At 36.3% G+C, this 24,756-nt stretch overlaps 1 protein-coding gene across 2 annotated transcripts in view; it reads right to left on the bottom strand.

Annotated features, from left to right (window-relative positions):
- Positions 1-542, bottom strand: part of ITGBL1 (integrin subunit beta like 1) — a 253,169-nt gene extending 252,627 nt beyond the window's left edge. For both annotated transcript variants that reach the window (XM_045821829.1, XM_045821830.1), the window contains exon 1: positions 242-542. In XM_045821829.1, the coding sequence (XP_045677785.1) occupies positions 242-339 (98 nt within the window). In that variant the 5' untranslated portion in view covers positions 340-542. The remainder of the gene's footprint in view (positions 1-241) is intronic.
- Between the last annotated feature and the right edge of the window lie 24,214 nt (positions 543-24,756).

The raw sequence follows: 24,756 nt of genomic DNA, 5'->3' as shown, positions 1-24,756 counted from the left end.
GCATAGGAAGAAATTATTTATTTATTCAGTGATTTTGTTTTTCTGAAGTACAAGAAAAAAGACAGAAAAGAAGCAACACACAGCATAGATATAAGGAAAGGAACAGAAACAGGTTGAAAACAGTTTATCCTGGGTCCAACTTTATTAACTGCTGTTGGCTTAGGGCAGCTGTCCTGCAAGCTTGAGCCCTGCCACACAAAGCAGGGCAGGTCGGTGTTAAAGAATAACAAACCAAATTTACCTCAGAGATGGCGAGAAGTTTTGAGGAACAGCTGACAGCCCCACGAAGAAGAGAGATGACGCCAGCAGCAAGAAGTTCCTGAAGCCTGCGGGACACATGCTGAGCTCCGGGGTTGTGGAGGCCAGCAGAACTTCTGCAAGGTGGGGCTCACAGTGGGAAGCTGTAGGAGGGCGAGGTGCCACCAGCAGATGGCTGGGCAGACGGACCTACAGACACTCAGGCACTCAGGTCCGGGGCTCTACCCAGAGCTGCAAGTGCCTTGATGAGCTGCCTGGGAAGATTTGGGCAGCGGCACTGCTCTGGGCGGGATGCTTGTGCCAAACCCCTCAAGTGGAGAGTCTAGGCAGGAAAGTAATTAGAAACAGTTGTGCAAGCAGATGGTTTATTTTGACATTTAAAAAGAAATGTCCTGTTCATAGGCCCCAGAAATATTTGACAGGGGAATATTTGGGCTGGCTGTTATTGAAGGGACACATAAACCCCAAAATATGAGGGTAAGGGGGAACCTAACAATGTCAGCATGTGACTGTGAACACTTGGGTAAAAAGTAATTCACCACATGCATTTTAAGAAGCACTATTTGGAGCATGAGTTGTGAGGGGCAAGCAAAACTGACAAACAAAACTTTTATACTTTTTCCTTTTCTTTTAAATTATGATTTTTCATTTCTTAAGCCTTTAAAAAGTATATCAAGATTCTGATTGTTTGAGCCAGTAGTTCATTACACCACATTTTTTCTTGACTTGGACAGTGCAAATTGTGGTTGTCCCAAAAACACCACATTCTCCTCCATGAATCAAGTACAAGAAAACAAAATAAAATATCTAATTACAATATCAGTTGCACTGAAAACTAATCAGTGTCATTTACTAAGAACCTACTATGTGTCAGTCAGTATATTATATCTCTGATTGTCAAGATAACTCCACACTTGTCTACTCATTTAGCAAACATGGATTTAGCATCTATTAGGTAGGTACCAGGCTCTGTGCCAGGGAGAGAGGACACAAAAGGGAAATAAGGAGACAGGATTCCTGCTCTTGGAAAGAACAAAGGGTTGCAAATGGAATGAAAAATGAATACAGTTACTTCCAGATTAGCCACAGGTGCCTGATCTAATCAATATGGTGGCATTTGAGCTGATGGATAAAGGAAAAATAGAAGTATGTTGGGGATAAATAGGGAAGAGGTAGAAGATAATGGGGAAGCATTCATATCCCCATTTTAAAGATTAAGAAACTGAGAGCAAAGAATCACTTATTGTTCAAAAGTAACTGACTTGCTCAAAATCACACAGGAAATTAAAATAAGATTTCAGCTAAAAATCTGTGGAAACCTCACACACTATCTGCTACATTCTTTGTCATTTGGGAAAACTGTTAGGAAGGATTAAAGGAAAACATTTTTCCTTTGCTCTAAGAAAAGCATGTTAAATGGAATGGTTCCTCATGAATAGAACCATCCATGCTGCGATTCTATGACTTTAAAATCAGGAATAAGCTATAACAGGATGAGATTTCTCCCTGTCATTTATATCAACAGATATAAAGGACCACCTCCAACATTTGCCTGCTTGGTCAAGAAGGCAAATGAAAGTCCTCTGACCAGAGCCCACCCATTTCCTCTCACTTCCTGGGTTTCCGTCTGCACCAAAAGGGGCTCTGCCTGGGGCATATCCCAGCTCACACAAGTTAAGCTTCCTCCAAATGACTGGGCCTTTGTCAATACTCAGGCCCAGGGTGGTTCTATCATATGGTAGACAGATGGGGGAAAGATGTGTATAGGGCAGAGAGGAGTCAAGGGGGGAATCTAGGAGTCCTGGTTTAGACAGAGTTCATGTTAGGTTTCCTGGATTATATGAACCACTCATCTTGTGGGGAGAGGGTATGACTGGAGGAAAGACAGAGGGAGTCACTAAACCCATCATACTCAAAGTAAGATCTATAACCAGCATCAGCAGCAGGACCTGGGAACTTATTAGAAATGCAAGTGTTCAGGTCCAAACCCTAGACCTACTGAACAACAGGGTGCATTTTATCATTATCCTGAGAAACCTATTTGCACATCATAATTGGAAAAGGCTTGCAAAACCCAGGGTTGAGGGCTGAGGCCACCAGTGCCTGGATCTAAAGGTGGTGCACTAACTCACAGTTCAAGTTCTGATATCATATTCATTCCTAGCCACATGTAACACTATGAGGACGTAGGAATAGGTTCTCCTGCCAATGTCTAAAAACCTTGGTGACTCAGAGAATATGGGAATAGCAAAATGATAATATCAATTCCAAAGCCTCACTAGGAATTTGCACTGAAACTAGTGGACTTTTAATAAATGAGTCATGTATTACTTTTACATATTTTCTGACAGGAAAAAAGTATCATTGTGAAATTAGGACCCAATATTTTGAGTATTTCTTTCATTAATTTACATAATTTTTTAAACTTGTAGTATTTTCATACAGTGTGGTGTGCAATGAGGAATATTATCATTAAGAGTGTGCCAGAGTGGCTCTGGCCAGGTGGCTCAGTTGGTTGGTCTATAGGTGGGCTCCATACACCAAAAAGTTGCAGGTTTGATCCCCGACACGGGCGCATTGGGAAGGCAACTGATGTTTCTCTTTCTTTCTATCCCTTCCTCTCTCACTAAAAATCAATAATCATATCTTTGGGTAATTTTTTTTTAAAAAGAGTGTACTACCATGGCATAAAGATTGTATGTCCTGGTGACTGAAAGCGTTTAAATTTTCAGATCATTATATTGCTGTGATTCAGAAATAATATTCCCAGTAAGTTGAAATAGTCTTATTGTGACTAATGCAGTAGAATGTCTTGTATCTACAAAAACTCTTTCAAAATAAAAGGACTAACTTAAAAATATCTCCTTTTAACCAACTTTTTATTTATGTTTTTGTTTTTCTGCCAAAGCGAAATACCTACTATCTCCCTTCTCCTAGTTTGCAGAAACTTCAAGAAGACATATTCTAGTGAAAGCAGATATAGAGCTTAATTGCTGAGTGGGAGACCCTGAGTTCCTCACTGACCCTGAAGTTCTTGTGACAGCTTTGGAGAAAAGGCAGAGGGGTGCATGCACAGTGGAGGGGGCCTGGGAAGACCCCCCAGTGTGTAAAACCAAACTCAAAGGAATTGAAAACACCTTAGTCCTTGAATGTAGTCCTTGACTTCTCAGGTCACAAAATCATAGAATCGCGGGATTCAAGGTATTTTTTTTTAAGTTCATCTAATCCACCCTGGCTGAGTAGCTCTGCTGGTTAGAGCATTGTCCTTATATGCTCAGGTTTCAGGTTTGATCCCTAGTCAGGGCACATACAAAGAATCAACCAATGAATGCATAAATAAGTGGAACAACAAACTGATGTCTCTCTCTCTCTCTAAAAAAATCAGTAAATAAAAAAATACGTAAAATAAAATTTAAAAAAACATCTAATCCGAACCTAAATTTGTTGACAATATACAATGCAACTGCCAAATGATTAGGTAGATTCATTAAGAAAACAAACATTCAGAAGAACATAATTCTTTCTAAGAGTAGCTCTGAAATTTTCATACTTTGGTTTCAGATCTGCTCCATAGCTTTAATGAAAATATTTTAAGCTATAATATATGTGTACCTCAGTTGCACTATACTCCCCAAGTAATCCCACACTTCTCAAGATAAACATTCTCATTTCTATCACTTCTTCCTTGTGTATTACAACTTCCAGTGTTCAACTCTTTATCCAACTCTCATTTCCTGAAGGTTTTTGTTTGCTATGGATGTTTCTGTAAAGAGTAACATGTGCAACTGAAACCATAAATTAGAAGGGGTCTAATCTGTATGGAATTGTTTTTTTGTAAACTGGCACCTTTACATGGAGAGCAAGGAGAGTCCAAAGAAAGAGGCCACTCTGGATATGTAGATAGAAGATTTAATAAGAGGATTTGTTAGGAACTGCCCTGCCTGGTTTCAGAAGCTGTAACCGCCCCCCCACCCCCAATAGCTAAGGCTGAGTAAAAAGACCTTGGGACCACAAGCCACTAAGGAGATAAATCTTATCTCCCTGGCAGGGGCGCCACCTCTGCCTCCTTTTATTTCACTCTGCTTGGCCCCAAGCAGATGTCTGGTTAGCCAATAACGGGTAGGATTCCTCAAGAGAGGAACGACCTAAGACGAGCATGGTCATAATGGGGCCCTCAGGGAAGGACTTGGGGGGCTATAGAAAAAGGGGGTGATGGACCCTCACCGCTCGACTTTGACATAGCCTGAGTCCTCATTCTGTCTGTAAGAAGTCTCCTAATCTCTTGGCTGCCTTACTTCCCTTGACTGACTTAAGCGTGAAACAATGATGGAGGTGGGTGTGGCCCTGTGCTGGAAAGGGCGGGTTCCCCATGGGCAATCAGGCCTAAGAAAGAATATGTAAAATCCTGTAAAACCTGCTTTGCTAAGAATGCCCTCAATTTTCTGATAAGGGTGGAAGCATGAAAAGAGTTTGTTCCCCAAACTTTTATTGCCCTTTAGCTAACTGACCCTGACTCAGAATAAGCCATCATAGTTCTTTGAATATTATCCATTGTTTGATCATTACTGCCTGACAATGATTAATGAGCTTTACTTATATTCCTGTGCAAACTGAACTCAATAAAAGCCCATTGAAGAACAGGCTCCTGGCCTTTCCCCTTTGAGAGACTGGCCACCTTATCTCCCCAAGCAGATCATGTCTTGGTAGACTTATTCTCATCTGTGGCATAAGGGGGAGGGGACACTCTGTGGGAAGAGCCCCCACACAAGGATTGAGGCTTGTCTTTGGTAATTGCCACAAGACGAGATCTCCACCCCCGCCCACCAGAATCTTAAAAATTTTTATACAGGCCTTAACTAGGTTCAGTCACATACACCATCAAGATGGTTTCAACAACATATTGTTCTCTCAAGGCTGTGTTCTTAAAAACTATTCCCATTGTGATAAATTGTGAGCAAAACATATATTTTAAAGAGAGGGGAAGAAGGTGCCTCCTATTGCCTGGGTCTAATTCACAGGCTGGTATTTTCAACACTCAGTTCATATACTATATTTCTACTAATAGACTAATGATCAAATTAATTTTTTGACTGTCTCATTACTCCAATAGTGGGCTTTCACAAGTGTGTTTTCCACCAAATACAAGTTGTTGTTGTTTATCTTTGTTCAATTGATGTAGGTTTATATCTTTTTCCAGTCAAAATTATTACAGATACTGTTTCTGCATTTCTCTCACCTTTCAAAGAGAAATTATGATGAGTACATTTTCCCCATCTTTATCCAAATAAGTTATAATGTAGTTGAAAAAATTAAGCCAAGAAAAAAGCTTAGGTGAAAATTTTCTTAAAGACAATAGCAATCCCTTAATTAGTACACATTGAATAAGCAATCCAACTATTTACCAGTGTCCTGAGTTGTCTGCAATCAACTTCTACCTTCATTGTGTTCACAAGGATGCTGTGAAAGATCAGTTGTCTCAGTAATCTTAGTTTACCAGGTAAAACTTGAATTTTCACATGTTTTTTGCCAACACCTACAATAGTGTCCCATACATATTATATACTTAATACATATTCCTGGCATGAATAAATTAATTAGAAATGATACATTACTTGGATAGATCTATGAGTCAACAAAGAATTTAGGTTATGCAGTGGATTCTGGATTACTTGTCAGATGGCATTTTTAAACTTTAGTATTCTCCTGACATCATGTAGATACAACATGATACAAAATAACACCAAATTATTTTTCTATATTCCCAATTTTTAATAATTATGTCATTTTTACCTAATTCTTTTAGCCATAATTCTGAGTTATTTTTAGTTCCTCTCCACAATTCACCTGGTTTATCCAGTAAATCTCTGACTCCTATTGATTCTACTTCTTAGTAATCCAGCCTCCCACTTACACATCTTTCCTTTTACTTTTATTTGTGCACCATTGTTATAGCCTCCCAACTGGCCTCGCTATCTTCAATCTTATCCTTTTGTGTCTACCCTTAATCGGCTCCCTATTTGATCTAACATACAAATTTCATCACACCCATTCCCTATTAAAATATTTTAATAGCCATCATTATTTATAGCATGAAGACCAAGTCTTCTATCACTTCATAGAAGACACTTTATGTATGGCCTCTGACTCCATAATCATCCTCTACCCATATCCCCTCTCCAGGGCCCATGCACCCATCCCCTAGCTGATGGCAGTATCAGCTGCTGATGCCTCACAGCTGTACCTGTCACTAGGAATTGTCCTGTGTGTCACAAACCGCCTCCACTAAGGCTGATCATTCAGATCCAAGACAGTCCCCTCATCTCCACTTGCAATAGTACTGATGTCCTTATATCCCCTCCTATATGGAAATTGTAGAACTGGCCAGTTTCATTATTGTGCTTCATGTCAGCAAGGCAAGAAAGACTCAGTAATTAAAGGCAACAATATGTGGGCTGTGTGAGGCTAGAGAAGTTTTTAGAACATTTATTTTATACATTTGTTATTTAGAAGCATGTATATAAGTATGTATTTTCTCTTGTTCCTGTCTCCTTTCTTCCTCTTTTCCTTCCTTCCTTGCCCTATCTGAAGCTGTTCTCCTGATCAGGCACCCTTTATTTTGTTTTATTTTCTTGGCAGTCCTTTTCAGGGTATAATATTATGTTTTCCCATTTATTTACCTACTGTGTAACCAAGCATTCCTCATTTAAATGCAAGTGTCATAAGCTCAGGGACCATTGATCTCTTGTACTTTGCTATAACTCTAATAGCTGGCACAGAGTACAATCTCAACAAATATTTGTTTAGAGAATGAATGAGTGAATGAATGAATAAATAGATGGATGAATGACTTTAATAGTTTGATATACTTTGATAAAATTCAACAATTTGAACTAAAGGACAGTATTTCAGGTAAAATGGAAAGAAAGAATTAAGACACTGTTATTAGATGAATTTAGGCAACTAAAATATAAAAACCAGCAAGAAAAATTATATTTGTCATGAAAAAACAAGAAAGCTTATCTAGTCAGAAAATCAATAGCTCTTACTAAACTCTGTCTGTCTATATGTGTGGCACACCAATTGTTCAAACACTCAGAGTCAAGTTTGAAGTAAAAAGAGAAATATCAATTTCACTCAAAACACACTTGGGTAATATTTTTGCCAAAAGGAGGCTTCCAGGTTTTCAAATAGTAAAAGATACACCAAAGGTTTCAGAAAGGCTAAGTATTCTCAGGCAGCAATAAAAAGTAGTTTTAAATTTCCAAGAAAGAGAACTTTTCAGCTGAGCCAGAGCTGTGGAATAAAACAGTGTTTAGCTAACATCTTTTCCAGACATTAGTGTAGTACCAGAAGACATTTTTTCTCCCACATAGTGAAAACACCTGAAAATATTAGGAACCTCTGGGGTAAGAAATAATTTTTCAGCCTACTGAATATTTTTGCAGTTCCAGTTGACACTGAAGGAAAATTTTAGGAAAAAAAATCTAGAAGTTGCTTACATTGACTTCAGGGAGAAAGAAATTTTTTATTTCAATATTATTTTATTCTAAGTAATAGACTTTTAATTATATTTATTTATTTATTTATTTATTTATTTATTTTTAATCATTGTTCAAATACAGTTTTCTCCTTTTTACTCCCAATCCATTCCCCCCTCCTACCCCTCCCCACTTCCCTCCCATTACCACCCTCCCCTTAGTTTATAACCATGTGTCCTTTAAGTTTGTTCCTGTGAACCCTTCCCACTGTCCCCTTAAATTCCCTCTACTCTCTTCTGTGGTCACTGTCAGCCTGTCCTCTATTTCAGTGTCTTTGGTTACATTTTCTTTGTTTCTTTGTTTTGTTATTTAGGTTCCTGTTAAAGGTGAGATCATATGGTATTTGTCTTTCACTGCCTGGCTTGTTCCGTTTAGCATAATGTTTTCCAGCTCCATCCACGCTGTTGCATAGGGTAGGAGCTCCTTCTTTCTTTCTGCTGCATAGAATTCCCTTGTGTAAATGTACCATAGTTTTTTGATCCATTCATTTACTGATGGACATCTTGGTTGCTTCCAGCATCTAGCTATTGTAAATTGTGCTGCTATGAACATTGGGATGCATAGGTTCTTTTGAATTGGTGTTTTAGTATTCTTAGGATAGAGTCTCAGCAGTGGAATTGCAGGGTCAAAAGGCAGATCCATTTTTAGTTTTCTGAGGAAGTTCCATACTGCTTTCCATAGTGGTTGTACCAGTCCGCAGTCCCACCAAAAATACACTAGGGATCCCTTTTCTCCACAACCTCTCCAACACTTGTTGTTTGTTGCTTTGTTTATGATGGCCATTCTGACTGGTGTGAAGTGGTATTTCATTGTGGTTTTAATTTGCATCTCTCTGATAGCTAGCGATATTGAACATTATTTCATGTGTCTTTGGATTTTCTGTATGTCCTCCTTGGAGAAGTGTCTGTTCAAGTCCTTTGCCCATTTTTTAATTGGATTCCTTGTCTTCTTAGAGTGGAGTTGTGTAAATTCTTTATATATTTTGGAGATTAAACCCTTGTCTGAGGTATCATTGGCAAATATGTTTTCCCATACTGTTGGTTCTCTTTTAATTTTGATACTGTTTTCTTTGGCTGTGGAGAAGCTTTTAATTTTGATGAGGTCCCATTTGTTTATTCTTTGCTTTATGTCCCTTGCTCTAGGGGACAAGTCAGTAAAAAAGTTTCTTCGTGAAATACTTGAGATTTTCCTGCCTACGTTCTCCTCTAGGACTTCAATGGTGTCACCTTTTATACTTAAGTCTTTTATCCACCTTGAATTTATTTTTATATTTAGTGTAAGTTGGTGCTCAAGTTTCATTTTTTTGCACGTGGCTGTCCAGTTCTCCCAACACCATTGTTGAAGAGGCTATTTTTACTCCATTTTAGGTTGCTGCCTCCTTTGTCAAATATTAATTGACCATAGAGACTTGGGCTTATTTCTGGGCTCTCTGTTCTGTTCCATTGGTCTATGTGCCTGTTTTAATGCCAGTACCAGGCTGTTTTGATTACAGTGGCCTTGTAGTATAGTTTAGTGCCAGGTATTGTGATCCCTCCTACTTTACTCTTCTTTCTCAAAATTGCAGCAGCTATTCGGGGTCGTTTATAATTCCATATAAATTTTTGAAGTGTTTTTTCTATGTCTGAAATATGCCATTGGTACTTTAATAGGAATTGCATTGAATGTGTAAATTGTTTTTGGTAGTATGGACATTTTGATGATATTAATTCTTCCAATCCATGAACATGGTATATGTTTCCATTTGTTTGTATCTTCCTTGATTTCTTTCCTGAGTGTCATATAGTTTTCTCAATAAAGGTCTTTTACCTCTTTGGTTAGGTTTATTCCTAGATATTATATTTTTCTTTTTGCTATTTCAAATGGAATTTTTTCCTTGATCTCTGCTTCTGCTGTTTCATTGTTGGTGTACAGAAATGCCTTTGATTTCTGGATATTGACTTTGTATCCCGTGGTTTTGCCAAATTCATTTATTAGGTCAAGCAGTTTTTTGGTAGAGTCTATAGGATTTTCTATGTATACTATCATGTCATCTGCAAACAGTGACAGTTTTGTTTCCTCCTTTCTGATTTGGATGCCTTTTATTTCTTTTTCTCGTCTGATTGTTGTGGCTAAAACTTCCAGTACTATATTGAACAGAAGTGGTGAAAGTGGACAGCCTTGCCTTGTTCCTGATCTTAGTGGAAAAGATTTTAATTTTTGCCCATTGAGTATGATGCTGGCTGTAGGTCTCTCATATATGGCCTTTATTATGTTGAGGAATGTTCCCTCTTATCCCACTTTGCTGAGTGTTTTTATCATGAATGGGTGCTGTACCTTGTCAAATGCTTTTTCTGCATCAATTGATATGATCATGTGGTTTTTGTCTTTGCTTTTGTTTATGTGATGTATTACATTTACTGACTTGTGAATATTGAACCATCCTTGCATCCCTGGAATGAATCCCACTTGGTCATGGTGTATGATCTTTTTCATGTATTGTTGGATGCGGTTTACCAGTATTTTGTTGAGGATTTTAGCGTCAATGTTCATCCATGATATTGGCCTGAAGTTTTCTTTCTTTGTTGTGTCTTTATCTGGTTTTGGGATTAGGATGATGTTGGCCTCATAAAGAGAGTTTGGGAGACTCCCATCTTTGTGGATTTTTTGGAATAGTCTGTGAAGGATAGGTGTTAGCTCTTCCTTAAATGCTTTGTAGAATTCTCCTGTGAAACCATCTGGTCCAAGGCTTTTGTGTGTTGGGAGTTTTTTGATTACTGCTTCAATTTATTTTGTTGTTATTGGTCTGTTCAGGCTTTCTGCTTCTTTTTCATTGAGTTTTGGAAGATTATATTTTTCTAGAAATGTGTCCATTTCACCTACGTCTTCAAATTTCTTGGCATACAGTTCTTTGTAGTAATTTCTTACAATCCTTTGTATTTCTGTGGTATCTGTTGTAATCTCTCCTCTTTCATTTCTGATTGTGTTTATTTGGGTCTTCTCTCTTTTTTCTTGATGAGTCTGCTTAAGGGCTTGTCAATTTTGTTTATCTTTTCAAAGAACTAGCTCTTGGATTCATTGATCCTTAGAATTGTGCTTTTAGTCTCTATGTCATTTAATTATGCTCTGATCTTGGTTATTTCCTTCCTTCTGCTTGCTCTGGGCTGTCTTTGTTGTTGTTCCTCAAGTTCTTGTAGACATAGGGTTAGGTTGTTTGTTTGGAATGTTTCTTACCTTTTTAGGTGGGCCTGTATCGCTATGAACTTCCCTCTCAGGACTGCCTTGGCTGTGTCCCATAAGTTTTGGGTTATTGTGAGTTCATTTTCGTTTGTTTCCAGAAACCTTTGATTTCTTCCTTAATGTCATTCTTGACCCATTCATTGTTTAATAGCATGCTATTTAATCTCCATGATTTTGAGTGTTTTTGTTTTTTTTTCCTTCAGGTTGGTTTCCAGCTTCAGTCTCTTGTGGTCTGAGAAAATGCTTGGTATGATTTCAATTTTCCTGAAATTCTTGAGACTTGTTTTGTGTCCTATCATGTGGTCTATCTTTGAGAATGTTCTGTGTACATTTGAAAAGAATGTATATTTAGCTTCTTTTGGATGGAGGGCTCTGTATATATCAGTAAAGTCCATTTCATCTAGGATATTGTTCAATGCCACAATATCTTTGTTGATATTTTGTTTAGAAGATTTGTCCATTTTTTATAGTGGAGTGTCAAAATCTCCGACTATAATTGTGTTGCTGTCCATATCTTTCTTGAAGTCCTCTAAGATTTTCTTTATGTATTTCGGTGCTCCTATGTTGGGTGCATATATATTTACAATATTTATGTCTTTTTGATGGATTCTTCCCTTGAGTATTATGAAGTGACCTTCTGGGTCTCTCTTTATGGACCTTTTTGGAAGTCTATTTTGTCTGATATGAGTATTGCTACCCCCAGCTTTTTTTTTCCTGTCCATTTGCTTGGAAGATTTGTTTCTAGCCCTTCACTTTCAGCCTGTGTAGGTCTTTTATCCTGAGGTGGGTCTCTTGTAGACAGCAGATATGTGGGTCATTTTTTCTTATCCATTCAGCTATTCTGTGTCTTTTGATTGGAGCATTTAATCCATTTACGTTTAAGGTTATTATTGATAGGTACTTATTCATTGTCTTTTATGTGCGTGTGTTCCTCTCTCTCTCTCTCTCTCTCTCTCTCTCTTTTCCTTCCCTTCCTTAAAGCAGTCCCTTTAGGATCTCTTGCAGAGCTGGTTTGGTCGAGGTGTATTCTTTTAGACTTCTTTTGTCTGGGAAGCTTCTTATTTGGCCTTCTATCTTGATCGAGAGCCTTGCTGGATATAGCAGCCTTGGTTGCAGATCTCTGGTTCTCATTACCTGGAGTATGTCTTGCCATTCTCTTCTGGCTTGAAGTGTTTCCATTGAGAAGTCAGCTGTTAGCCTTATTGGGGCTCCCTTGTATGTTGCTTCCTTTTTCTCCCTTGCTGCCTTTAAGATTCTCTCTTTGTCTTGAAATTTTGCCATTTTAATTATGATGTGTCTTGAGGTGGGCCTCTTTGGGTTCCTCTTGATTGGGACTCTCTGTGTTCCCTGAATTTGTGTGACTTTTTCTCTCATCAAATTAGGAAAGTTCTCTTTCATTACTTGTTCAACTAGGTTTTTGATCCCTTGCTCTTCTTCTTCTCCTTCTGGTATCCCTATTATATGGCTATTATTACGTTTCATATTGTCTTGCATTTCTCTTAATCCCTCTTCATTCTTTCTGAGCCTCTTTTCCTTTTCTTGCTGTCTTGGGATGTTGTTTTCTACTTTGTCCTCCAGCTCACTAATCCGATCTTCTGCTTCATCGATCCTGCTTTTCATTTCTTCTACTGTGTTCTTCAGTTCAGAAATTGTATTCTTCATTTCCTCTTGTCCTTTGTTGAGAGTTTCTATTTCCTTTTTCATGTTTATATAGTTTGCAGTGAGATTGATGTAGTTTCCCTCTAATTTCTGAAAACTCAATGTGAGTTCATTGAACTTTCTGGTAATCATTGTTTTGAACTCACTCTCTGATAGTTGAGTTGCCTCTGTTTCATTTAGCATTTTTCCTGAGGCTTCGTCGTTTCCCTTCAGTTGGGGGTTGTTTCTTTGTTTTCTCATTGTTGGTGTGTTTCTTCTTTTTTTCTTCTTGTTTGTTAATTTGATCTGTTCTGATTCCTTGTAATTATGGTGTGAACTTCTGTGGTAGAATATTTGTGAGATTCAGTGGTGCAATCTTCTTCGTGTATCCTGGTGTTCACAGCTTCCCCCTACTCGTCTGGTTTTTCCGTGATCACAATAATTTTTGATATCCTGCTTTCAAAAGTGATTCGGTAACCTAGTCCACTTGCTCTGTTTCTCCACCGATCTGCGAGTTTCCATCCTCTTCACAGAAGCCGAGAAAAACGCTGCCTAGAATAAAGCCGCCATCTTCCCGTCCCCGTCAGAAGGGCGACCGCCAGGATTACATCCTCTCCATCCTTACCGCCAATCTGATAATACTAGACTTTTAATTCTTAAAATGATGCTGTTAATAAGTTAATAACAACTGGAGGATATAATGAGAAACACACAAGTGGAGAGAATACTGAACTATTTGTTCAAGGAAGGACTTCTGATGCTGACTCTGTCATCCCATAGCTGCCTTATCTTGGCCAGGTTCCTTAACCTGCTGAATTTTAGTTTCCAAAATGGCATAATGAAGGGAACATTAGTTCTCTCTAATTTCAATTCCTGCCTCTAAGACAAGGGATTAAATATACTTTCTCTAAGAAAATATTTGTACAAAGTATTCCTGTAATAAAGGGGGAAAGAGAAATTTATATATGTTTACATTTGCACATATATTAGGGAGAAAATGATGAAAACTAATAATTAGTTTTCTGGTAATAGGCATTTATAGAGAGTTATTTTATATTGCATATGTATTCAGAAGTTAAAAGATATTTTATTCATGCACATTATTATTTGAACTCTGTGCTGGGGCCTTTCCCACTACAGTGGCTGGTCTACAGAACTGCACCCTGTAGCCACTCAGCTTCCTCCTCATGATAGAACTATGTAGGCTTTTTGTGCAGTGTATGCCATATACTACCAAGTTTTAAAATTTTATTCACACTGCCATTGCCATTATTTTCACTCTTATTTCAACACGACTAGGATCCATTCTCCATAAAACAGGGGAAAAATAAGCTAAAGAGAGACTGTCTAGGTAAAGGGAGATGCATGGCAAGTTACATGCTAGTACCTGTGTCAGAAGGCTTATCCTGAGTGTGTTGACTTAGACACTGATAAGAATGATAAGAATAAAAATAGCCTCTTTTTATGTAAATGGTGTTGGGACATCTGGACAAGTACATATGAAAAAATGAAACTAGACCACTAAATTACACCATATACCAAAATAAACTCAAGACGGATAAAAGACTTAAATATAAGACTTGACACCATAAAATTACTAGAGGAGAAGAACATAGGTAGTAAAGTTCCAGATATCTCATGTAGCAATATTTTTACCAATATATACTTTAAGGCAAGGGATATAAAAGAAAGAACAAACAAATGGGACTACATCAAACTAAAAAGTTTCTGCATGGTTAAAGAAAACATCTACAAAATGGAAAAGGAACCAACTGTAGGGAACAATATAATTGCCAATGGTACGTTGGATAAGGGTTTGATCTCCAAAATATAAAAAGAACTCACAAAACTCCACAACAGAAAGACAATCCAATTTAAAAAAATGGACAAAAGACCTGAACAGACACTATTCTGAGGACAAAAGGGGCCCATAGACACATGAAAAAATGCTCAACATCACTAGCCATTACAGAGATACAAATTAAAACCACAATAAGATACTACTTCACACTGGTCAGAATGGCCATCATTAATAAATCAACAAATAACAAGTGATGGCAAGGCTGTGGAGAAAAGGGAACACTAGTACATTGTTGGTGGGAATGCAGGCTGGTGCAGCCACGGTGGAAAAACTGTATGGAATTTCCTCAAAAAACTAAAGATGGAACTGCCTCCTGATTCCGTGATCCCACTGCTGGGACTATACCCTAAGAATCCCAGAACACCAATTCAAAAGAACCTATGCACCCCAATGCTCATAACAGAATTATTTACAATAGCCAAATGCTGGAAACAGCCTAAGTGCCCTTCAGTAAATGAGTGTATCAAAAAACTGTGGTACATTTACACAATGGAATACCACTCAGCAGAAAGGAAAGAAGGAGCTCCTATCCTTCACAACAACATGGATGGAACTGGAGAGAATTATGTTAAGTGAAATAAGCCAAGCCATGAAATACAAATGCCATATGATTTCACCCATAAGGGGAACCTAATCAACACAACAAATAAATGAACAAAATAGAACCAGAGATTTGGAAATAAAGAACAAACTGACAGTGACGAGAGGGGTGGGGGAAGGGGGTAATAATGGAAAGAAAGGGAAGGGACAAGCCAAGGAACATGAATAGAGGACTCATGAACTCAAACAATGTGGGGGATGGCTGTGGGAATGGGAAGAGATGGAATAGGAGTGAGCAATGGGGAAAAAGGCAAGACAACTGTAACTGAACAACAATAAAAACAAGATAATAATAGTGGTATACAAGCCCATATTAGTTAAGCATTTTCCCACAGTAATATGCAACTTATAAAACTGAAACTATAAGAGGCCCTGGCTGGCGTAGCTCAGTGGATTGAGCGTGGGCTGGGAACCAAAGTGTCGCAGGTTCAATTCCCAGCCAGGGTACATGCTTGGGTTGCAGGCCATAACCCCCAGCAACCACACATTGATGTCTCTCTCTCTCTCTCTCTCTCTATCTATCTATCTATCTATCTATCTATCTATCTATCTATCTATCTCCCTCCCTTCCCTCTCTAAAAGTGAATAAATAAAATTAAAAAAAAAAATTTTAAAAACCCTGAAACTATAAGTATAAAAGATATACAAATTTGATGCAATTTGTTTGACTAGACAACTTGTTGTAAACATTCCCTTTTTTGATGAAAATTGTCAGCAAAACTTTTTTTCATAAACAATGAAGAAATTCCATCTGATAGAACATTTCATTTGATATAAGCCTGTTAATCAATCTAGATAAAATATGGTAAATGTGATATGAATTAAATTTCCTCAAGAAAAATTAGAGGGATAAATAAGGACAATAACTGAAAGACGAATATCTGTGTAGCTGTTTAAGAACTGAAATAATAGAGCCAGTTTTTGAAAAGACAGTAGTTTATCTTGCCAGAGAGTACTCAGTCAATTGTCATTTCTTTCACCTCCTGCTTCTCCCTTGACCACCACATCAGAAATTACACTTTCCTTTCAAGCTCTGATTAAAATAGTCAAATAACTTTGTCCTTTAGTTAATTATGCTCCTAAATCAGTTATTTTGGTAAAGTCAAAAGAAGTTTCATATTCAACAAGCCTTAGAAATCTAAATGTCTTTAAATAGTTCTTTGTGTACTGAAAAGGTATTGAACACAAGTGATAAAACTGATTTCATTGTTTCATAATTGTCATATTTTTATCCTCATTCAAGGGCATGTTTATTTAGTTTAGATAGAGGGGAGGAGAGAAAGAAAGAGAGGGAGAAAGAAAAAGATCGATTGCCCCTAACCAGGGATCCAACCTGCAATCCAGGCTTGTGCCCTGACTGGAAATCAAATCTGCAACCTTTCAGTTTTCGGGATGATGCCTAACCTACTGAGCCACACCGACCAGGGAATAATTGCAATTTTTTAAAATTTATTCTCTTCCTAGGGCTTTTTACAATTGTTTGGATATAACTGTGAAAAGAAAGAGAGAGCATATATTTCTTTCAGTTAATAATAAAACTGTAGCTCTGACTGGTGTGACTCAGTGGATTGAGTGCTGGCCTGAGAACCAAAGGGTTGCCAGTTTGATTCCCAGTCAGGGTACATGCCTGGGCTGCAGGCCAGGTCCCCAGTAGGGGGCGCATGAGACACAACCACACATTGATGTTTCTCTCCCTCTCTTTCTCCCTCCACTCCTGTCTCTCTAAAATTAAATAAATAAAATCTTTAAAAAGTTTTAAAAAATAATAAAACTATACAATGGAAGATATTAATTAAATGATTTTACTTTTATATTTTTATTGTGTTAGCTCTTCCAAAATATTACTGCAATCACTTAAATAGCTAACTTTTTAAAATATTTGTTATGTAACAAATAATTGAAAAATCAATCCTTTCATGTTTATTTCAAACCTATCATGTCAGTCACTTTTTATGCCATATTTCATTAGGTACAAGATGGTTTTCATTGTAAGACTTATTATCATTTTATGTGCCACAAAGAAAGAAAAAATGTGGCCAAGTAAACTGTAACATATGTTTTTATGTTAGATTTTGTATTTCATACTTATTGAAAGATATAATTAAGGCCTATTTAGAAGTATATTTCTTTTTTATCATATCTCTATTGTATAAATAATAGGGTAAGCACCAATGAAATAAGTTGGTTGAAATATTCCTAAAACTTTTTTGCATAATCTAATATTATTCAACTATTCAATGTAGAGTTCAGTGACTATGTTTTTTCATAATGCATAATCCTCTATGTCAATAAGTATCGATTTAGTTTTACTTAAAACAACCAATAAAAAGTTCAAACCCCTTCTGAGCTGAGTTGTTAGCATACTTATAAAGCTAGCCAAATTTTGGTTTCAATGGCTGGAATTTTGCCAAACTCATCCAAATCACCATGATTTACACCTAGTCACTGTACTTATTTGGTTCCAAGATTGCTCTGCTAATGTTTCTGGGATTTTATTTCAATAGGCTGATGCTATTTTAACAAATTTCAAGATTAGAACTTTAGATATTTGTGCATCATCATGACTGCCTGGCCAAAAGACATCGCAAGAATCCATCAATTGTTATTGATCTGATTTTAGATGTGTTAAAAATGTGAACAAAATAATTGCCTCTGAGTATCAGCAAGATGTGATATTTTATCTTAAATAATTCTATAACTTCATGAGGTAGAATATATATTGCTCAGAAAAGTCAGGCCAATAAACCAAGATTATAATGCTAGTAAATTATAGATAGAGCATATTTACATAGAGTTAAATTTTGGAACAGAACTGGTCTCATATCAAATGAAAAAAAGGCATAACTTGTCCTGTACCCTTCCTTTTCCCATTTCAGTTACTTCTGGCTCCTTTCCTACTACTTGTTTTCAGGTAACTCGGTATTCTTGGATTCAGCTTGAATATTGCAGCATTTTCTTATCCTTCCTTTAGCAATATTTACCCACCTTCAATCATTCAGTTATTCATACAAACAAAAAATGATTTAGTTCTTATCTATTAATGCCATCAAGAATACCAAGTTTGATCAGAATGGCCATCATAACCAAATCAACAAACAAGTGCTGGCAAGGTTGTGGAGAAAAGGGAAACCTAGTACACTGTTATCAGGAATGCACACTGGTGTAGCCACTATGGAAAACAGTATGGAATTTCCTCAGAACAGAAATAATGGAACTGCCTTTTGACCAACCCAGAAATCCCATTACTGGGACTATACCCTAAGAATCCTAAAACACCAAGTCAAAAGAACCTATGCACCCAATGTTCATAGCAGCACAATTAACAACAGCCAAGTGCCGGAAGCAACCTAAGCACCCACCAGTAAATGAGTAGATGAAAAACTGGTACATTTACACAATGGAATACTACACAACAGAAAGAAAGAAGGAATGCCTACCCTTTGGGACATCATAGATGGATTTGGAGAGCATTATGCTAAGCGAAATAAGCCAGGCATTGAAAGAAAATACCATATGATCTCACATATAAGTGGCACATAATCAACAAAACAAACAAGCAAGCAAAATATAACCAGAGATATTGAAATTAAGAACAAACTGACAGTAACCACAGGGAAGTTGGGAGGGGACAATGGAGGGAAAGGGGGTAAGTATTGTCAGGAACATGTACAAAGGACACATGGAAAAAGTCAAAGAGGTGTAGGATCGAGGGTGGAAAGTGGGAATGGCTGGTGTGAGGAGGGGGGAGTAGTGGGAGAAATGGAAACAACTGTACTTGAACAACAATTAAAAAAGTAAAAAAAAAAAAAGAATACCAGGTTTGAGATACAAGAAAAATTATTTATAACGAAGTCAGACCCAAGGAATATTTCTTACAATTTCTAAAATCTCTCATCACAAAAGTGATAGTGATTCATATTTTATTCCTACAGTCAGGAATATTGTGTCACATGCATCCATAATGTGTGATATCTCTCATTTAATCACAAGTACAGAAATGAAGATATATTGCATAAAACCGCCTTCCAGAAGAGACTTGTTAACCAGCTGGAAGAAAAGTATGGTCTATTGAAAATTTCAAGTTGTTGATTCCTTTGTTTCCTAGCCAACACCATGCATGCTTTTCTCAGGATGGCCCACCATTGATGCATTAAATGCAGTAGTATGACAGCCCAGCTATTTCTGCCTAATGTAATATCCAAGAGAAAATCACTGCAAGTTCTGCCCAGGGGCTAGCACAGAGCAATGTCAGGTCAGCACAGTAGTAAGATGGCTTTCTCTGCCCAATCGTGCTTCCTCCCTTTCCTGTTTTTGTGTTACTCCCCACAAAAAATCTCCTGTACTCTTAATTCTTCTCAACATTTATGTATACATATATGCAAATATTTGCAAAAACATTTGCAAAATTTTGCTTTTTTAAAAAATCCAATTGAAAAGCACTTTTATTCTTCTATCCTCCATGCAATTAAATCTTCAAGTTTTAAAGATCTATTTTAGTTTGTATGTTTTTCTTATTTGTTCATTTGTTGCTTTCAGTTTATATCTCACATATAAGCACAATCACATGTATACTTAAAACTTATATAATCATATTAACCAATGTGACCCCAATAAATTTAATTTTTTAAAAAAGATCAACTTTAGTTCAATGCCTTCTATGAGTCTGCTAAGTCTTTTTCAATCCTTAAGAAGAATCTTGACAGTCTCAAATTATTTTAGATTTATAGTGACCCTTCTTAACTAATTGTTGCATTGTATATGACTGCCTTATCTGCTTTATGTAGCTGAACTTTTCTTAGCATCTTCAAGGCATCTACCATAGTTGGCAGACATAATCAGTGCCCTGCACAGGCTGCCACAGATTTGCAATTACTGAAGCTGTAGGTAGAGTTCCTTTGGTGTACTTCCCAAACACCAGCACCTGCATATCTTCTTCAGGGAACTGCCCTGAGACTATCTGACCACTTTGTCAACAAATGCAGAGAGTCAAAATTGCCTAGATGTTTACTTTTATTCCCTTACCCTCTCCCCTCCTCACTCCTCACCTATCACTAAAAGCCGTGAACCAGTGACTATTGGATGAAAGCACAGAAAATTTGCCTAAGTTTAGACAACTCTGAGGTATAAGTTATAATGCAGTATTCCCCTACATAACCCTGCTAAATACTATTTTCTATGTGCCTAAAATTGTGCCTAAAATTACACAATTGCATATATGTTTCTCCTCTCCCTGTCTTGCATTCTTCCCTTCCATGTTTGTCTCCCTTGGGAGTACTTATTTAAAATTAATTGCACACAAATATTTATCACAAAATTTGCTTCTGGAAAATTCAAATTAAAATAACATTTAATTTACTTTCTGTGTACTGCATGTAGCAACTACCATTTTATGTAGGCTATACTAGTTTGAACCATATAAGATTTCTGTTATTCTACTGTTTATGACCAATAAAAATGACCCATTCTAGTGATCTAATAGTTGTGACTGAATATTGAATGATTGACCAAGAGAAAATAAATTACTTAATTTGGAGACAAAGTAGTTAGGCTAGATTCAGCAACTGCCATTGTAAATAATACTATATAAGCATATACACAAATACATGGTAGAATTCATAATGAACAATCATTTTATATCCACTTGTAATGTGACAAGTGTGGGAAATAGGCTTAAATCAAAGAAGGATATTTTTGGTGATGATTTGATGGTTTTTGAAAACAAGAAGACCATTGCCTGAGTATACATATTTAGTTACAAAGGTTCATTACATGCGGCTTAATGTTATATAAATATAACCAAATTATGTTCATAATTAATATTTTGTTATATAACATCAAAATTTACAGATAAAACATTTTATGAAAGTTTTTCACTGAATATTTTTATGTAAGAAAGTCAGATTAATTTTTGATAAGATTTCATTATTGTCCTACCTAGATATAGATGCTAAATTCAATGATGTCTGAAGGCTGTTTCCAGTTCTTCAATGTGAGAATCTTTTGAAGACTAATGAGCACATTCTTATTCGACATCATCCCCTATTTTATTTTCACACTAAAATAGGAAATTTTGGTTTCCTGGTGGTTTAGTAATTAGACATTATCATGGCTGTGTTTTGAGGTTTCTTTCTGGTCAGGGAATGGAAAGTGTTCAGTTTCCAATACAAAAATATTTGTCTCACCCAAAGTACCTATTAGATCAGAGAAAAAATTATTCACACAAAGCATTTAAATCTTCAACAACTGAATTTGTGAACTAATTGGTATTTATTTAATTTACTAAATAAATACTGATTAAGCACCTACTGGGTAAAAACATACTAGACAATGCAAAATACATACGCAAAGGCTTATAAAGTTAGGTTACTCTTTTTCAGAACTTTAAAATCTAAATAAGAATATTTACCATAATTCTGAATAATAATGGTAATGAATTTCATGGTAAATAATTACCATTTGAAAAACAGTATGAAAAATAAGAATGGGTCCATATCCACTGGAAAATATTAACATAGAATAATATATCAGGTGAATGTATTTGTCATATATTTCAGAAATTTTTCTCAACTGCTTGTGTTTTGATAGATTCTAACTGTGAACATCTCAAAGTAAAATTTTCAGGCTACCACTGTAGTGAAAGAGGTTAAATAGTTTTAGAGATGAACCACAATGCATATTTGTTAAAGAATATTTTTATTTATTCGGTTCCAAATTGCTTCATTGTTTTTTTTTTTTTTGCTTTTATGATACATTTTCTCATTTCTCTTCTTTCTCTGTAGATATTGTCTATGAACAGAATGGCTATCAAGTTCTAAGAAATCTATGTTAGTGTAAGGTTCACTGACTTTAGAAAGTAACATAGATCTGATTTTAACTTGTTAATGTGTTTTTATTTTTAGCTCATACAGATACATATACTTTAGTACCTGAAGAAATAATGTGATGTGAAATCAATGGACTTTCACAAGAAGCCTTACTACCATAGTACTGGGCTCAAAGATATTGTATTCCTGGTCAGGCTAAACTTAACTCTTAGAAAAACAGATTGCAGTCATTACCTTCACTCACACAACTAAACATGATTAGGAAAAAATATACATGTCTCAAATTACATTTTAAGCCAATAATCTGAAGTAGGCCCTTAAGATTGCCAGTAATCATGCTATTTTTTTTAGTCCAGCCATTCCCCCACTGTCCTTGTTAATAATTTCACAATTTGTTTTTCTCAAACCTCCAAGTCTTTCCTCCATCTTCACTCTCACTTCATGAGTTTCTTGTTTCACTGATGTAAGAATAAAATCAATTAGAAGATAATTTCCACAAGCTTGTGCCACAAAACTACTCACCTTCCTGTATTTAGAACTTACATGCCACCTTCTTTTGTATTAATAGGAATGAGTTGATAAATAATCTCTGCTTCTAGGTCAGGCCAGCCCTCCTTTGCACACTGGATCCCATCTCATTCTTCCATCAAGGACGTGCTCTATTCTTTGTCTTTCCTGCATCATCAGGCTTTCCCTATACACGAGATTGGCATGAAACATGCTGTTATATTTCTCATCTTTTAAAAAACTTGTTTTTGCCCCACTTCTTCCTTCAGTTCCACCTCATTTATCTCCTTCAGTTTATAACAAAGAGTTGTCTACACATAATGTCTACATTCTCATCTCCCTGACTTCTGAATAATTGTGTCCATCAGGCTCAGTCTTGGTCCACTTCTCTTTTATGTTTTCACATAGAAAATTTTTATTTTCTATCATCAATAGATGATTTTACCCAGTCTCTTAATTTAAATATCATCTCTATACTGCAATGATCAAATGCCATTCATATATATAGATATACATATAATTTTGTGTCCATATTTATGACACAAATCCTTACTCAATGTCTTCTTTTTGGTGTCTAATAGGCATGTAAAATGGTACCTAACATCAAACTCTTGTTATTTCCCTACCTCACACCACTGCAACCCAAGTCAGCATCTTCTCTTGCTTGAATTGAAGAAGTAAGCTAATAAGATCTTTCTGCTTCTGCTCTTATTCCCTTTAGGTTTATTCCTAACAACTTAGCAAGAACAATCTAAAGCATAGTTAGATTATAGCACTCCTTTGCTGAAAATCATTTCATTACTTGGAGAAATAAAAAATCCAAAGTTTTTAAAAGGAACCAGAAGCCCTTACATGGCCTGTACCCCCATGCACTTACCTTTATACTCACATTGTTATAATCACATTGAGCTTTTTCATCTTCCTCAAAATTGCCAGCTGTGCCCTCACCTCCAGCCTTTTGTACTCTATGTTCTCTCCATCTGCAATGTTCCTTCTCCAAATGTCTGAACAATTTCTCTCTTTAAAAAATAAAATGTTCTTATTTCCTTTAAAAGAACACAAACCATACAAAACAAAACTGAAAATGTCTTTACTATTAATACAGCAGAGAGGGATCATTTATTTCCTTTAAGTTTATGTGCACTTCTACATATCACTAATATCCATTGGTTCATGGGATGCTTTCAATAATTGGAAGCCTAGTAAAAGGTGATATAAACATTAATTGACAAAATTTCAGGTTTATTTCAGCAGCTCACCAATGACATCAAGGGGCCAGGTTCTTCTCTTTTTTGCTCCATCTGCTTCAGGCTGTTGACTTGGGCCTCAGACTTGTCTTTTCATAGTCAGCAGATGGCCACGTCAAGTTCATGTCTCAGCAACTCACACAACATACCCAAAATGTCTTCAGGGAGTAAAACATGTCTCTGACTTATGTTCTTTTTTTAAAGAGTGAAAAAAAATCATTCTCAAAAGCTTCTAGAACTTTTTCTTCTAAGTTTCATTAGTCAAAAATATGTCACATACCTCTGTCTAAAGCAGATATTGGAGATGAAAATGAAATTAACATGGCTATTAATTGGAGTTGGTGATTGGCTTCTGTCCTGAATACATGGCCAAGAAGAGAGGAAACTAATTGGTCAGCCAATCAACAGTGTCTACTAGTAGGTGTTTAGAAGGAATGTTTATAGAAATCACTGAATTTTTTGCTAGAAAATTTTGGATAAGACTCATTCCAAAGCCTCTGTATTCTTTCTTTTATAGACAAATACATTTCTCCACTTTTTTCAACAATAATTAATAGCTATTTGTTGAGTGCTGCCCTTTGTTAGTAACAGAAATGAATAAAATAGGTCTTAATGCCTACACGAAAGTAGCTGACATAAATTGAAAACTTTTTTACCCAAGAATTTACCTCTGATAATCTATGTATAACAAGATTGAGAACTCCCAGGAAAAGTATAAACCTTTCTCTATAACTCACTCTCTGGTGTATGTTTGAATTGACGGTAGACAAGGAGATCTAAATAAATTCCCAATCAATTGTTCAATATTATCTGCAGTGCAAGCAAACTTCAAATAAGTCTATGGTTTTAGAAATAGTTTTTCATTAAAGTATACCAATGTTAGAAAAACTCAAAAAATGTTTAAATGTATTCTTCTGTGTACCACATTAAACTTAGCCAAATAATAGCAACACATGGGAATTCAGAAAGAACTAACTGCTTATAAAATTCAGAGACATAAACTTAAAAGACCAGATATATTCCCTAGGTAAAGCAACAACAAATCTGGATATATAATAGGGAAAATC

Source organism: Phyllostomus hastatus, unplaced genomic scaffold (assembly GCF_019186645.2).
Source record: "Phyllostomus hastatus isolate PE091 unplaced genomic scaffold, TTU_PhHast_1.1 phas_scaffold_46, whole genome shotgun sequence".
Lineage (NCBI taxonomy): Eukaryota > Metazoa > Chordata > Mammalia > Chiroptera > Phyllostomidae > Phyllostomus > Phyllostomus hastatus.
Note: the sequence above shows the minus strand (reverse complement) of the source record. Positions and strands in the feature narration are given on the sequence as shown.